This window comes from Vidua chalybeata, chromosome Z, assembly GCF_026979565.1.
Source record: "Vidua chalybeata isolate OUT-0048 chromosome Z, bVidCha1 merged haplotype, whole genome shotgun sequence".
NCBI lineage: Eukaryota > Metazoa > Chordata > Aves > Passeriformes > Viduidae > Vidua > Vidua chalybeata.
The window spans coordinates 53,842,963-53,859,778 of record NC_071570.1 but is presented as its reverse complement, the minus strand read 5'-3'; the positions used below and the strand labels follow the sequence as shown (position 1 = coordinate 53,859,778).

Here is a 16,816-nt window from a genome sequence, read left to right as displayed (position 1 = left end):
TGATTTACAGATTGTGTTTATACAAGTATGTCTGACAATTATTATGCTTTCAGAAGTGGATAATTTGAAGTAGTGAAAAAAAACTCAAAAGGATGCTAAAATCTTTTAATTTTACAAGTCGTTAGAATTCAGTTAAGGTATTGCAAACTTCTGAAAACAAAGCTTGTGCCAGTAGTGTTTTCAGTGCCCATGGCATTTTGTACAGAGAAGATAAACAGTCTTAGTAAAGTGACCAAATAAGGTAAAAATTTAGTCATAATAAAGGAAGAGTCTGTTTAGAATTTGTGCCCTGATATTTAATCCTTTGATAATTTCACTTTGAACAACATTTCAGAATTTTTCAAGGTGAACCCACACTGAAAATACAGTGCTTTTGATAGATTTGCTTCTGTCTCTTCCCTGAAAACCAGTTTAGGATCTCTGAGGAATTTAGATGTATTTCCTCCTCATCATATATATTTAACAGTATCATTTGGAGGGAGTGTTTTGGTTTATCTTAATGAAACATATACCTCGTGAGTCAGAGATTAGAAGAGTCTGTTTCAAATACCCATCATTTGTTAACCTGTCTTAAACTTAACTTCCTTTTATGACAAGGTTGTCCCCCTACCTGACCAAGGGAAGCCAGTTGATGTAATCTAAGGCTTTCAATACTATCCCTTCCAAGATCCTTCTGGACAAACTGTCCAGTATATGGCACCTCGAGTGCTGGGGGCAGTTCTGGGCACCACAACACCAAAAAGACAATGAGCTGTTAGAGAGTGTCCAGAGGAGGGCCATGAGGATGGTGAAGGGCCTTGAGGTGAAGCTGTGTGAGGAGTGGCTGAGGTCACTTGGTCTGTTCAGGCTGAAGGAGACTGAGGGGAGACCTCACTGAAGTTACAGCTTCCTCCTGAGGGGAAGAGGAGAGGCAGGCACTGATCTTTCCTCTCTGGTGACAGGACATGAGGGAGTGGCCTGAAGTTGCATTAGAGGAGGTTTAGTTTGGATATTAGGAAAAAGTTCTTCGCCCAGAGGGCACTGGAACAGGCTTTTCCTGGAAAGAAGTCATAGCACAAGCCTGAGAGAGTTCAAGAAATTTTTGGACAATGCTCTCAGGCATGTGGTGTAACTCTTGGGGTGTCCTATGCAGAGCCAGCAGTCAGACTTCAATTACCTTTGTGGGGTCCTTCCAACTCAGGCTATTTTATGATTCTATGATTCTGTCTTTTAGTATAGTTGTATAGTTAGAGGTAAGATTTAAAAAAGGGAAGACAAATAATAATTTTCTTTGCTGTGTATGTGCATGTTTGTGTATTTTCCAGACTTATTGTAGCATTTTTTTCCTCAGGTGGCAAAAGTCTGCAGTCATGTTTTGAAGGAAAAAGTAAAAAGTTACTGCAGTTCTGATACAAAGAAGGACTATAAATGCAACATTGCAAAGATTGATTCTGTGTTTTCATTGTTATAGATATACAACTGAGCTTCCTGCAAGCTCAATCTCATATTTGAAAGGCAAGCTGTCTTTCGGTCATGTTGACACTATAAAGATTCTTCCTAAGACTTAATCCAAATTCAATTTTAACTTTTGTGGCTGCTACTTTATAAAAGCTCTGTTTAAATACGGGGACTCAAGCTGTCTTTGCTGTGCAATAGTGTTTTTAAGAAGACTAGAAGAAATTCCAGAAGACAGTCAACTGCTGGTGATAATCTATGTGTTTTGGGACTTGCAATGTTAACAAGTAACTCTTTCCAGCTGATTATTCAGGAAAATATTATTTTGTAGTCTTGCTGTGTTCCCATGCTAACAGACATCAAAATATTGTTGGTTGTGGAGAGGCCATTAGCATTATTTTACACAGAACTGATTGGACAAGAAGAAACAGCCTCAGGTTACACTAGAGGAGATGTAGTGTAGTAGGAAACATGTAGTGGATAGTAGGAAACATTTCTTCACCGGGAGGGTTGTAAAACATTGGAACAGGCTACTCGAGGCAATGTTTGAGTCACCATCCCTGGAGATACAATATGACACTTCGGGGCAGGGTTTAGTCTTGGCAATGTTAGGTTAAGGATTGGACTCTGATCTTAGAGGTCTTTTCCAGCCTAAATGATTCTGTGATCATTTTAGTGAGATACTAAATTATTGACACCTACACTGAGGGCTACATGTTGAGCTTTTTCAAGGGGCACATGAAATTCCCATTGTCTTTCGATCTTTCACCTGTGATGTCCTGGACAGGTAATCCAATCTGATAGCTTGCTGCTACCCAGAGGAGGCAAACTCAGCGAGCTGCAGCCCTGGTGTAAGGTGGACATCAGGAGCAGCATGGAACAGGAGAGTAAGAGTATCCCATTTTGGTGGCAGTCATCTCTTGATCAAGCTGCATTAATTCCTATCCTTAGAATAATTTCTCAGGAAAATGGGAACCTAGGAAAAGTAATGCCTTCTTCAATTTCTCTTTAAGTCTTGCTGTTGGTAGCTATTTGCACTAATTTTGTTGTTTCAGTAGTTTGCTGCTCATAAAGTAACCAGCCAAAAAATGCTTGCAAGAAAAAATAAATTTGCTTCCTTGACTGGTTATTTTCAGATACTTAAATCCTTTTGGTTTTTGGCTGTGGCACCCAGAAAAAAATGAAGTAGTGCACAAGTTGTTATAAAAGAAATTTGGACTTCAGTTCATGCTGGTAGCTTTGGGCAGAAATGTTTTCCTTCCATCAAAACTCAAGTTTAAAATACAGCATCTGGTTATTTGTTTTTCTTGGTTGTAATTACTAGGAGGTGTTTGAATATGGGCTGAATATAGGCTGAATATTGGATGTTACAGCTTGAATTTTTTTTTTCATTTTCTGTCTTTCTTTCAGATGCTTTACATGCCTACTTTGGGATCTGTGGTTTGTCATTAATTGGAGAATCTGGTATTTGCAAAGTTCATCCCGCTCTAAATGTAAGCACAAGAGCATCAGAGCATCTTCACCACCTTCATCAGATCTGGAAAACACGGACTTTAAACAGCATTCAGATGATACACACCTCTCTACATGACTGATTTAGACTTGAATTTAGTTCTGGTAGCGTAATTGTAGCCCAGGGTTAAAAGCCATGTATAACCAATGTGCTCTTTTAAGTGCTGGAGTCATACAATCAGATCTGTGTTGCTGGCATCACTTTGATAGGGAGTTGCCTTCAGCAGGTTATTCTGCATTGTGAAATGGGGAATATTTTGATTATATAGAAGTTTGTCACCGCAGACTGTAAATGGCTTTTCAGATGGCTTTACTTCTAAGAAATCCCTTGAGGCATTTAAACTTCATTTTGATTTTATTTTTTTAAATTTGTGCATACTGTGTCAAAATATATAATGGGGAAGTATTTTCAAAATTGTTTACATATCATACAGTATAGCACAGAACGTTGAAGTTCTTTATAATCTTACTGTTTGACATATTTTTGGGTAGAGAATCTCTCATATTAAGTCTCAGTGAAAAATTACATATTATCATCAACTTTCAGATTCCATAAACTTTGTTTTTCACAAACAAATTAATTGAATACAAATAAAATTATTTTATTCAATATACTGGACTTTTAAGGTTGTGTGGCCTTACTAAATGGATCTTATAATTCTTCTGAGTAGGTTTTACACAGATGCAGTGGATTATTAGCCAGACAAAGAATTTTCATCTGAAATAGTTTCTTCATGTAAAGTTCGCTAAGAGTGTGGCATATTGATGTGCATCAATAAGAGATATTCAGCCCAGATATTTGGAGGCATACCTGTATGCAAGAGTAGCATTAGAACCTGCTTCCAAAGACAAACCTTTGCAATACATTGAAATTGTTCAAATTAGAGTAATGATGGACATTCTCAGCTTCTTTAATGCTTTACTAGTGCCTTATTTTGTATGCTTGAAGTGCTGTTCAGAGTTGAAGCAAGTAATTTTGCAGCTGGTTGTTTGTGGCAGGGCAGTGTGCGCATTCAGTAGACACCACAACGTCTTTCTACTTAATGCCAGTCATTAACAGCACTTTTTTTTTTCTAAAGGTTCCAAAGACAACTGAAGACTTCCTAAAACAAATTAGATGCACCATTTGCCACTGCTGAGCCCAAAGAAACAGGATGTAGATCTTTTTGGCCAGCAAAAAGAGCTTTGGGGATAAACATGATTCCTGTTTTGCAATGCAGGGCAAGTGAAAAGGGTAGTTGTACCCCTAGCACACATGTCAGAGAGGTCCAATAGGTATCTTTAGGCTACCAGAACAATCCCATTGTCCAAACCTGTAGCAGCCTTCCTACTTAAATAGATAGGTTTTATTTCTCTAGCAGATTAATTTTCATGGCAGCATTGGGAGCATAATTAATGATAGTGATCTGCTTGGAAAAGAAGAGGAGGAGTGGGGTAAGGTGTGTGTGATCTAGACATATCCCAGTAGACACTTTACTTGGAGGAGGAGAGACTCAATAGTTGTAAAAACTGGGAAGGCTGGAGGGGTGGAACCAAGAGAACTGTGAGGCTAGTACTAAAGAGGGGGAATGAGGTGCTTGAATAGGACTGTTGCAGAGTAAGAAAAATGAAACTGGGAGATACTGAGGCTGGAGGCAGTAGCAAAGAATGCGGAGTAGTAATGGAACCAAACTGGTGGAAATGATTTGGGCTGCCTAGGGTAAGATTAGGGAGCAAAAGAAAGGTACTGACTCAAGGAATATGAAGGAGTTAAGGGGCGAAGATGGAGCTTGGTAATTAGTTTTATTGCCCACATGCTGAGATGACCAGAAATGCAGCCAGAAGTAAAAAGAACTAGCAAGATACCTAAAAGAGAGGATCTCCCAGGCAGGGGGCTCATTACAGGAGTTCCTGTGAGAATCCCATTTTCCTGGATAGGCTTAATGGGATGTTGGTCAGCAAAGGCTGAAGTAGCTTCCCTGAGCAGAAGTCTCTTAGGTCATGGGGGTCTACCTAAATGAAAACCCATTTAAAACCAAACAACAAAAATCTTGAGTAAAAATTGATCAAAAAACATAGTATTTTCTTGTCTTTATATCAGATGGTGATGACAAGTTGACTTCATGGTAGGATAAGATGGGTTTCTGGAACACAGTGTAATTTAAAATGAAAATGAGATGTAGTTGTAGCTATCCATTCCCCCCACTGCTTCTCTGTCTTGCTGCTGAACCATCTTTGAGTTTTTTAGCATTTACTACATACCCTGGTAAAGGGAGTAGCTTTGAATTTCAGAAGAGTTGAATAAAGTGTTTTTAGTCTCTGCTGGGAAACAGTCTAAATATTTGTTCTTACTTAGCTTAGTGAAAAATTATGTATTTGATTATCGTGAGGCAGATCCATACTTGCAAAATCCTGAACTATGGTTCCTGAGTTGTTCTATATGACCACATTCTCATCTGTGAGGGACATTGGGGTCCTTCAGCAGAAAATATGGGAGTAACAGTGAAAAATCATACTATGTGAACAAGAAAAATTCTCATGGCAAGTAATTTAACAGTTTTCTGTTTCAAAAAACAGGTAACATTTCTTGCTATGCTTTCTGTAAGCTACTCTGGGTTCTTTATATGGATTTTACATTTCTTATCTCCTTGGCCCCCAGTTATTCTACAACATCTTTTCAGGCTGCATGTTGACTGTAGAGCTAGCCTTTCCTAAAGGTTGCACAAGACATTTGTTTCTCAGTAACCCAAAGTTTGATGAAAGCAGCATGCTTTCATCTCACACAGAGTATCTAATTACTTTAATTCTTTTGAAATATTTAATCTTTTTTAGGTTGACAAAAAGCTGTACTAATAACCAACTCTGAGTACATTATTTGCCATTCTGAATGTCTCAATTGATGTCAGGCAAACATTAAAAATGATGAACATTGAATGTTCCTGTGTAGCAGACATCTGGATTCTGACTGTATTGAATTGTCTCTCTGATTTTTGAGGTTTATTGTGTCTTCTGACTAGAAAAATGTTAAATGAAAAATCAGTGGACAAGAGTCTCACATAAGTCCATAACTAAAATCACTTTTAAAGGGGATACATCAAAATAGAGCTAAAACTTAAATGTGAACTGTGAAGTTTAAATGTAGCTAGAAAAAACAAACCATGTGATTATTACCTACCTCTAATAATTTTGTGTTAATCACAGCTTTACATTGCTGAGACTGAACCTACATAAGAAATTCATGCATTGAATGGCTTTACCATGTGCTTGAGGATGTAAAATCTTTTGGCTATTAGGCTGACAAATGTGAGTGGCTCTATCCTATCTGAAACACTCCTGAACTCTATGTGTGGCCCAAATTTCTCTTCCAGAAAAACAGCTTTAAAATGGTATGTTGAACAAAGGAAGTCATATGTTTCTTTTCCATAGAATCTGAGGACTGGGGATTTAAACGTTGTCATTAGGATTTTCAGGCCCACTTGATTTGTATGCATCTGCTGACAGATATGGTAACACCATTTTAGAAGGCTGCTTCCAAGCATGTTTGTGTTTATGAATTTTCCTATTGAGAAATGTTTTTTTTCTAAATGGAACAATCATCATCACTGAGAAAAACTAGCAAGTGAATTGGGTATTGCAGAAATACCTGAAATGCATATGCTGAAGCACATATTAAGAGTACCTTGCTCTATGCTCTATTGCCCAAGGTAAAAGACAACCAGAGAGGAGCTGAAGAAGCTGCATCAAATGTGCTTTCTCCATGGATGACAGTATAGAAATTAAATATTCTGTAGAAACTGTTGTATTCCCTAAAAAATACATTTCAACTTTGTAGCCCAGTGAGCCATTTAGTATGGGCTTGCCTAATATAAAAGGGAAGAAACAGTGATTTCCAAAGTCAAAGCCTTTTATGGACAGCCCATCTCCTGGCATTTTGGAGAAACTTGCTATCAGTGTCCCTGTGGAGGTCAAAGAGATGTCAGGACATGCATAAGAAGCAGAGAGACCCTAAGTAAGAAGATGGTATTGCTGCAACTAAATATGAAATCTCCAAAATTTATCAGTTGAATGAGATTACTGGTCTGTTTATGTTGATGTTAAATACTGTGGTGGTTCTGAAAAGCTCTTTTTTTGCTGTTGCAAGAAAAGACCACAAGTTTCCCTCACTTCAGATGACAGTGGGTGAAAAAGAAGATAGTCTCAACATCTTTATACTAAATGGTTATTAAATTACTCCACTGAGTGATTACAATGTGTTGTAGATTTACACTTTCTGTTTGCCATTTTTAAGCTTTTGTGTTCCTGGTCTCTATTTGCCTGATTAGTTTCTGAGTTTAATAAAAATCAACAAACTGTTGAGAAAATGAGGGAAAACTGTAATTTCTTTTTACCTGTAGCTCTTGTCATGTGTTTTTTTCCAAGTTACATATTCTGGGTGAGAACCTGTCTTCCCAAGGGCACAGAGAATGACAGCCTCCAAAGGTTTTCAAGCTGAATCCATCAAAGGCAGCAAACCCTGTCACTACTGCTTTATTTTTGAGCTACTGGAAAAGTGCTTTGTTTGATAACTACATTGTGAGAATATAGAATCATAGAATGGTTTGGGTTGGAAGGGACCTTAAAAATCATCTCTTCCAACTCCCCTGCCAAGGGCAGGGAGACCTTCCACCAGATCAGGTTGCTCAAAGCCCAGTCCAAACTAGATTTGAACACTTCCAGGGATGGGGCATCCACAGCTTCTTTGGGCAAACCTTTTCCCAGTGCCTCACCACCCTCACAGTGAAGAATTTTTTCCTAATACCTACTTTCTCAGTTTTAATCCATTCCCCCTTGTCCTGTCACTACATGCCCTTGTAAGAAGATGTCGTGGTTTGACATAGAAGTGAATTTTTTCCAGGAAGTTGGGTCAAACCAATCAGTAGTCAGGTTTGGATATTGGCACCTGGAGTGACCACTGAAAGTATAGACACGCCTCTGAGAACACAGGGGGTTAAAAGCAAGAACTCCCAGGAGAACTCTCTCTTTTAGTTCGTCAGAGAGTGCAGGCTCTCCCCTGCCCAGCCATCGGCTGGGTGGGGGAGGGGAAGCCACGCGGCCTTGTCCAGGTAAGCCGAGGGGCTGAGGGTCTAGAACCCAGCCAGCTCCTGTGGACGGAAGGGTAGAGAGAAGTAGAGATGCCTTTGCTCCCCCCCCCCCCCCCAAGAGGGAAAGAGACAGAGAGCCTGGCGGCACCTGGAAATTTGCCGGCAGAGGAGAAGGAGGAGGGGGGGAATGTCCAGCGTGGGAGGCGGAACACCGGACCGAGATATCAGCCGTCCAAGGAGTCTGAACTTTTAACCCTTTCCAAGAAATGAGGGCTTTTTAAAAGTATTACTCCTCCTTAATTTGTAGTAGAAGAGAGATAGTCCAGGACCTGAGATGGTAGAAGAAGAAATATTTAAGTAAGAGGAGATGATGAAGTAGCTTTTAGCTAGACTTTTCTTGTTAGCCATGGACTGAACCAAAATCTCCTGCAATAGAGACTGCATTTTAGGGAGATGCAGTGGTGACCCAGGGAGACCTGTTTCAGCTTCGACAGCACAAGAATAGCGAAAAACGAAGAAAATTGAAGAGAGAATGGTAATACCCTCTGTCTTCGGGAAGAAGATGAGTCCTGCTTTTGGACCCCTCAGCCCCAGGGGAAAATAGGGGGGACTGTAGTCCCAGGATAAAAAACTGAACTGTTGTATCTTTGAGTCCGTGGCAAAGCATCCTTAAAGGAGCCCTATGAGCAGTCTGTCCATACACGGTGGTGAGAGCACTGTGACATAGAATAGAAAGTGTCACACTGGCAGATGATTTTTTCTGGGTGGTTGCCATGTATGACAGAAAAACGCAGGGGGGCAGCTGTGTTTCCTAGGGGGTCTGTAGTGCAAGAGAGACTTCTCTCTCCCTTGATAGTTTGAGTATAGATTACCTGAAGAGTAGTAATTTGATCAAGAATCCCGGGTGATGTTTCATAGCTGAGTGTTTTTAAAAATTAAGAAGAGGAGGGGTGTTTTAAAAGGTCTTCATCCTAGATTTAGTTTATGTGTTTTCTGTATTAGTAGTAGTTTAATAAAGTTTTTTTTCCTTTGTTATTAAGCTTGAGCCTGCTCTGCTCTGTTCCTGATAACATCTCACAGCATTTATTTAGAGAAGGTGCATTTTCATGGGGACGCTGGCATTGCGCCAGTGTCCAACCATGACAGAAGACTGTCCTAGATTAGGGCAAATTTGGGAGAAGACCTCTGGAAGGAGCCCCCAGAAAGCAAACCCCCCACGGCCCATCCCCCCACCTGGTTTGGGAAGAATTTCCTCAGAGAGAAGTGGAAAAAAAACTGTTTATTTAACAAGCAAAACACTCCCCAGTACAAAAAACAACACCAGATGACAAAACTCTTTCACTGTTCTGAAGAGATGACAAATTCAGAAAGTCTCATGGGAGTGGTCGCCCAGCTATCAGTCTCCGGCGCTGGAGATGGCTGCTGCAGGTCACAAAATGCAGGCTCTTGGTGTTTCCCAGGTCCAGGTCCAGGTCCAGAGCAGGTTCAGATGATATTCAAGAAAGGGAAAGGGAAGGGAAAAAGAAACAGTCCAGTGTAAAAATTGGACTGCCTAGCTAAACTAACTAATAAGCAAAAGCAAAAGCAAGCAAGCCAGCCAAGCCTCTCCTAGACACAGACCATGGTGGGGGAGGTGAGCTGGCTGATAACAAGACAAAACAATCCTTCACTTTCAGAGTCAGTTCTGAAGGCACAGAACATAATATCAGGCATAAACAGAACACACAATTTGGGATACAAGCACCATACTGTCACCCTAGGACAGAAGACCCTCTCCAACTTATTTGTAGAGTCCCTTCAGGTACTGGAAGGTTCTGTAGGTTTCCCCACAGCCTTCTCCTTCCCAGGTCAAACAGCCCCCTCTCAGCCTGTCTTCACAGGAGGGATGTTCCAGCCCTCTGATCATCTTCATGGCCTCCTCTGGATGCACTCCAAAAGGTCCATGTCCTTCTTATGTTGAGGATCCCAGAGATGGATGCAGCACTCCAAATAGGATCTCATCAGAGCAGAGCAGAGGGGCAGAATCCCCTCCCTCCCCTGCTGGCCACACTGCTTTGGATGCAGCCCAGGACACGTTTGGCTTTCTTGGCTGTGAGTGCCCATGCCTGGGTCACGTGCAGCCTCTCACCCACCAGCACCCCCCAGTTCTTCTCAGAACAGCTGCTCTCAATCCATTTGTTGCCCAGTCTGTACTCCTGTCTGCAGGACCTTGCACTTGGCTGTACCAAACTCCATGAGGTTTGCACAAGCCCCCTTCTCAAGCCAGGTCCCTCTGGATGCTGTTTCTTTGTCTGGTGTGTGGATAGCACCAAGCAGCTCAGAGTCATTGGCACACTTGCTGAGGGTACGCTCAGTCCCACTGTCCCTGCTGCCCACAGGGATGTGGAACAGTGCCAGTCCCAGCACCAGGCCCTGCCAAAGGTTGCTCATCACTGGTCTCTGCTTGGAAATTTAGTGTTGACCGCAACTCTTTTGAGTGAGACCATACAGCCCATTCCTTATCCATTGAGTGGTCCACCCTCTCCAGTTTAGAGCAAGGATGTCATGTAGTACAGTGTCAAAGGCTTTACACAAGTCCACATACATGATGCCAGTTGTCCTTTCTACATCCATCAGTGTAAGCCCATTTTAGAAGGCCACAAAAATTGTCAGGCACTATTTGCCCTTAGTGAAGCCATGCTGGCTGTCATAAATCACCTACTTATTTTCCACATGCCTTACCATTATTTCTAGGAGGATTTGCTCCGTGATCTTGCCTTCCACTAAGGTGAGACTGACATCCTTTAAAATGTTTATCTGCAGATACAGGCTCTGTACTTGGGAATGGGACTAGACAGTCTCCTATCACTGGAGAACAAGTAGGATTTTGAGGAAGAATATGGTCCTGACTTGCAGTAAAAAAAGGGAAAGTTCATCAAGGAAGAGAATATCTGTGTGAAAACAATCTGCATGCTCTCACTTAGAAATGTTCAGGAAAGAGCTTTCAACTTGTCATGTAAGTTGTTTATATTAAATTCACAAATGCAGTGAGGGAGATATGAATGTAGCAGCTGTGTTTTGACAATTTTAGCCTGCTTGTGAAAGTGGCTTCCATGTTAACTCCTAACAGTGATGATAACCAAGCCCTAGTAAGAGGACCAGGACCTACTCTGTTGTGTTGAGTCTGGCTGAGTTCATTATCCCTTAGCAGCCCTTACAGTGCTGTGCTTTGCACTGGCAGCTGGAAAGGGGCTGATAAGAGAGTGGTGCTTTGGTTGCTGCTAGGCAGTGCTGGCACAGCATCAGCACTGTCTCCCCAGCATTCTTGCCTGCCCCATCAGTAGGCTGGGGCAACCAGGCCAGCTGACTCAAACTGACCCAAGGGATATTTCCTAGCATATGACATCAGCTCAGATATAAAAGCTAAGGAAAGAAGGAGGAAAGGGGACATTTTTTATTTACAATGTTTGCCTTCTGGAGCAACTACTCCAGGTGCTGAAGCTTTATTCCTGGGAAGTGGCTGAACATTGCTCACCAACAATGGGAAGTAGAGAATAAACCTATTTTTTTTTCTCTGCTTGTGTATGTGCAAACTTTCACTTTTGCTTTAGTAAACTGCCTTATCTGAACCTGTATGTCCTTTTCAATCTTTTATTCTCTCTCTGTCCAGCTGGGAAGGAGAGTGATAGAGTGGTTTGGTAGGCATCTAGTGCCCAGCCCAGACGCCCAACCCAATACACCTGTGCACCACTGAAGTAACTGCTTTGGATGCTCAGTCTGGGAGAGCATGGAGGCTTTCATGAGGCTATTTCTGCAAGATCCAACCTGGGCTTCCATCCAGAACTTCCCCCATATTCCCTTGCTCCAGACATGAGACAATGGCTCTACCTCACCCTGGGAGGGAGAATCCCACCTTATCCTTCTATGTGAAATCTGCAAAAGAAAAATTTGAAGTGAAAATGAGTCAAGATTTTCTGTAGTTTATTGCCCTTCGTGCGTACTTGTGGGACAGGTGTTTATGCTGCCTACAAAGGTAAATATGTGAGACTGCTGTTGAAATTGCATGCTACTTTTGTTTAATTTAAAGGTTTCCCTAAGCACAGAGCTATATTTATTTGCTGTTGTGCTGTCCAGAAGTCTTTGTTTAACAACCTTCTTTAAATTACAGTCAAACCTTACTAAAATAAGCTCACTTGACCAAATTGCATTTTCATCTTCGTCTCAACATCCATTCTGCTTATTTTATCATTAAAACCTTCTTTGAATTCAGACCCTATAATGTGGAAAGGGATCATCTGTGTAAACCTGTTGCCCAGGGAGCATTTGTCAAGGGTGCTCCTTCACAGCAGGTTAGACTAAGATGGTGGGCATGGTGTAGGGACAGTTTATCCTGCCTTGGGACACTTTGGTGGACTATTTCTTGCAGTTCTTTAGATTCCACTTTAATTTTTTTTTACCATCCCTGAACCCTAAACCTGTGGATTCTTAAACCATGGAGAGTTTTGCTCTGGTGGGACAGTTTATTGTGGAGCCAATCTGTGAGGTACATAGATGGGAAGGCATGATAGGGGGAAGGTTTCTATAAATAGCACAAAAATACTTCAGAAGGAAATCAGAAATCTTTGTTAGATTGGGCATACATGCACTCTGGTCTGTACACTTGTACTTCACAGATTAGCTGTCCTCGGGAGGTACTTGCTGTCCAGCATCTTTCCAAAATGTCCTCTGAAATATGCAGTTCTCTGGTGAGGTCAAGGACAGGAGTCTGCTCAAGAGAAGTCCTGATGAGGCTTTCCAGCACAGGCACAGGGCTCTTCTGTATTTTTGTATACAGCTCTATATATAACTCCCTGTATGTGGCCAGAATGAGTCCTGCAGGGCAGTGATAACATGCCCTCTGTGACTTCCTAGTTGCTATGGATAACTACCTGTACACACCATGCAAACTGCTGCTACCACCAATTTTTTTCTGATGGCTCTATTCCTTGACATCTGTTTTCAGTGTAAAAAAACTACAGCCTCCAACAACTTCATTCTACAGAATGAGGAGCTGCTCGTACAAGTGAGGACTGTGATGGTGGGCATCTGAAGAAAAGGTGTTAAATGTGTTAACAAGGTGAGCTTCCCTGGCCATAAGACAAGTCCTGTCCCCTTCCCTTCTGCCAGCCCTGGTTTATCCTAGGTTTTATTAAACACAGGAATGAGGGAACATCAAAGGCACACATTTACTCTGCCCAGGATGCATACTCCTCCCTGCTGAGGGGTATTGCCAGCTCTGAGCACGAGTTGGGAATGGCAGCTATCAGTGAGAAAGCTTTTCCCCAGCCCTGTTACAGCTCCTGAGCTCAGTGGCCACCAGCACAGACCTGGCCAGGCATCTCAGCCTGTGCTTTGCACCACAGGCCCCATGCAGAACAGCAGGAATGCTCCTGGCACATTTCTCCTTCTGCCCCTGGATGGTCCTAACACTTCATTTCCCTTACCCTCCGCCTGTAACCTCTTGGGACTGTTGCAGGCTTTCTCATCTCCTGTGACTCCAAGTCATGGTCCAGAAGCCACAGAAAAGGCAGACTTCACAGGTCCCTGCATAAAGCAAATACAAGCACACTGTTTTTGGCTGCAGCAGAAACCTGAGCAAACACGCAGGCATTTGAGATGTTATGTAGTGTGTGTTCCCCAGGGAGGGCAGTTTTTTAAACCAAAGGCTCCACTGACTGTGGAGAGCAACAGTTCCCACAGTTTCCCTTCTATAAAAGGAAATTAAATTCTGCAGCAAGTGTTGATATGATAGCCAGACTGGACTGGACCCCCCTCCCCTCCCCTTACTGTATTGGCTGCCCAGCCTACTCCAGCTACCCACAGGCCACTTGTCCTGTCAGAACAAATTGAGCTTTCTGGTGCTTTTTGATGCTAGCTGGATTTGGGGTCAACAGGGATGTAAAGCAAGACTTTTTTTTTTTTTTTTTTTTTTTTAATAAGTAAACGCCCTGATCTCAGTCACTTCAATGAAGTTTTGTGCTCTGGAAACACTGGCAAGTGAAGATCTTAGATGTGCCTTTTCTTATGGGTTGAGACAGCTCTAGCCTAAACACTTCTGCTCATCTACTGCTGTCATTCAGGAACAGATTATTCTTGTTTACTTTAAAGTAATGGCAAAAAAAAAATTAAACCAGGATAAAATGTCCATTTTGCAAAGATTTTACACACCTCAGTTCAACATAAATGCAGTAAAATTGTAATAAATAATACAACATTCCAAACTAGTATAAGTTTGTCTATCTTTAACCTCCTTGAAATCCTTGCCTGACAAGTTATTTGGGGACGGCACTGAGAGGGGTCACCCTTGGCATACTAACATGCATTTGACTTTTCTCTCCACAGCAGGGTGAAGTGAGTGTGCCTCTGTGGATTTAGTGTGTTGGAACTGGAGGGAAGTCGGCTCTGCTCATTTAGGCTGCTGCATCAGGGAGGCCTGATGAGAACTGCTGTACTTGTCAAGCAGTCTGTAGAAGTCAAAGGAATGAAAAGTAATTTGCATGGGAATCCAGGGAGATTTCATTTCCTAGAAATTCCAGAATAGTGTGTGAGTACTTGTAAGCCCATGGCAGGGACTCACATCATGAGGGACTGTGCTTCTGCCTGTGACCCATGAGATGAAGGCGACCAAGGTCACACAACAAGGTTGGCAACAGCTCACTGTGCTGTGTTGTGGGACAACACCTGGAGCCTTGGCTCTGCTTCTGCAGCCTGTGCCTGGCTCTGCACTTCATGATGCTTTGTTTGCCCTGCAGAGCAGCACACCTGGGGCACCAGGCGGTGCCATGATTTGGGAGTTTGGACCCCAAATACTGCTGGCCAGGAACAAATTTATGCCCCACATCCTTTCCACACTCCACACAACGGGACCAGGGAGCAGGAGTGTCACTTTACTCCACCCTTGGCTTTTTATTAACAGTAAAAGGAACAACTTTCTTTGCAGTGATTTCAGACAAACTCCTCCAAGTGACATTTCTGACCATTTGCTCTGTGATGCACATCCCTTTATATACATAAGCCAACTTTGTTTGAGCCACTTGTTCTTTGACAGGTCACCAATGCCTTTGTCATCCTTCAGAGAGGCAGGGAGGCACAGGAGCTCTCAGCAGTGCAGCACTGCCTGCCCAGAGGCAGCAGTGAGTACTCCTGCAGGCAGCTACTCCAGCAGCATACCGAAATGCTGATCCCAGCTGGATACTAGTGTTAAATGGAGTTGCTGGTGTGGAGGTTCTGGAGAGCCTCAGATGCCTGGTGGGCACACAGGTAAAGGGACAGGCTCGTTCTGGTGCTGTGTGACACCGGGAGGGTCAGCCCTTGGGCACAGCAGGGTCTGCATCCACCCTACTCTGTGCAAAGTCAATCTGCAGGGAGCTTAATCCACCTTTAGAGGGGATTAAAGACTTTATTAATCCATGGGTAAATGTAGGGGATGAATTTCATTGTAGGAGCACAGCATGCCATTTTGAAAAAGGAAAGTTAATTCAAACCTAATCCTGATATAGTTAAGCTGAAAGAAAAACATAGGAGCCCAGCTGATGCACTTAAACCTTGAAGGCATGAATTGGACAGGCCTTGTAGAAGGGTATAATAGGCTCTGAAGGCCAGCTGAGCCTAAAAAGCTTTCATGTCTATACTTCTTTCCTCAGAGCCTTCACAATTACAGACCTGCCCCTTTTGCAAAACAGACAAAATTACTAAAACACACATGACAACATTTGCATGCGCATCTCAGCAGAGATCATCTTTCCCTTATCTTTCTCTGATTTGCATGTCTCTGATTTCTTCATTAGACACATTGTTTTAAGTAACTGAATAGAATCAGTAATTAATAGACTCAAGCTTGCTGTGTTTTGCTCAATTAATATTTCTTAAAACTCTAGATAGCCCAAATTCTCTTTGTATTGTCAAACTTGATTAACAGTAGTTGCAAAAAAAAATGGCAATTACATGATATATTCATGGTATGCATAATTATGTACTTTATTCCTCATAAATATCTAATAACATACTCAATACATTAAATGTTAATAATGGTCTACATACTTAACCCATATTTTTAAATGAGCTTGTTCCCAGGGGCATGTGATACTCTGCCAGTGTCACATGGGACAGGCTAGGAGGAAATTATACAAAAAGATAATTTTTCAAAGAGTGCAGATGCAGTTTTCTCTCGGTACTTTATTTTGTGTGCTTGTATCTCAAAAATACTGAATGGATATATTAATGGAACTTGAACAGAGCTCTTTAAAGTGAGCAAGACAAAAAGCCTAGAGATAGGTATCTCCAGTGTCAAAAAGGTCTGAGCACAGTAGAACAAATTATTTGGTTCCAATACATTGTGGATTTGGAATTCACTTTTTAATTTTATTACATTTGCCAAGGACTTACAGCCAGAAGTAAGGGAAACGAGAGGTACAGACAGAGTGAGAATCTTTCTTCTGGCCACTAGCAAACAAGTATGTTGTGTTAGCCACTGCTTCAGTATCTCCTGCTATTTATTGGCCATATTAAGCCCTGTGTGTTAAATGACCTTCATGTTTTTGCTGTTTTCTATTAGATTAAAGTATATGAAAATAAATAAAACCCTGTTTCAGTCTCTGGTGATCGGGGATAAAAATTAGCTCACTAAGGAATTTTAGAGACATTGAAAGGGTAAAAATCAAACTCTCCAGCAGAAACTGAAGATGTTATTTGGCAGCTGCATCATGCGAGAGATCTGGGCATCCCAGGCTAAATTTGAATCTTGAGTGGAGATGATTAACATAGTTGTCAGGGTGAAGGTGCAGGAGTTGGCC

The 16,816-nt window shown here is 41.9% G+C and overlaps 1 protein-coding gene across 1 annotated transcript in view; it reads left to right on the top strand.

The window, feature by feature from the left end:
- Window positions 1–7,286, top strand: part of PGGT1B (protein geranylgeranyltransferase type I subunit beta) — a 37,024-nt gene extending 29,738 nt beyond the window's left edge. The window contains 2 exon segments of the mRNA XM_053931328.1: window positions 2,845–2,979; window positions 2,982–7,286. Coding sequence (XP_053787303.1) covers window positions 2,845–2,979; window positions 2,982–3,025 — 179 coding nt within the window. The 3' untranslated portion in view covers window positions 3,026–7,286.
- The last annotated feature ends 9,530 nt before the right edge of the window (window positions 7,287–16,816 follow it).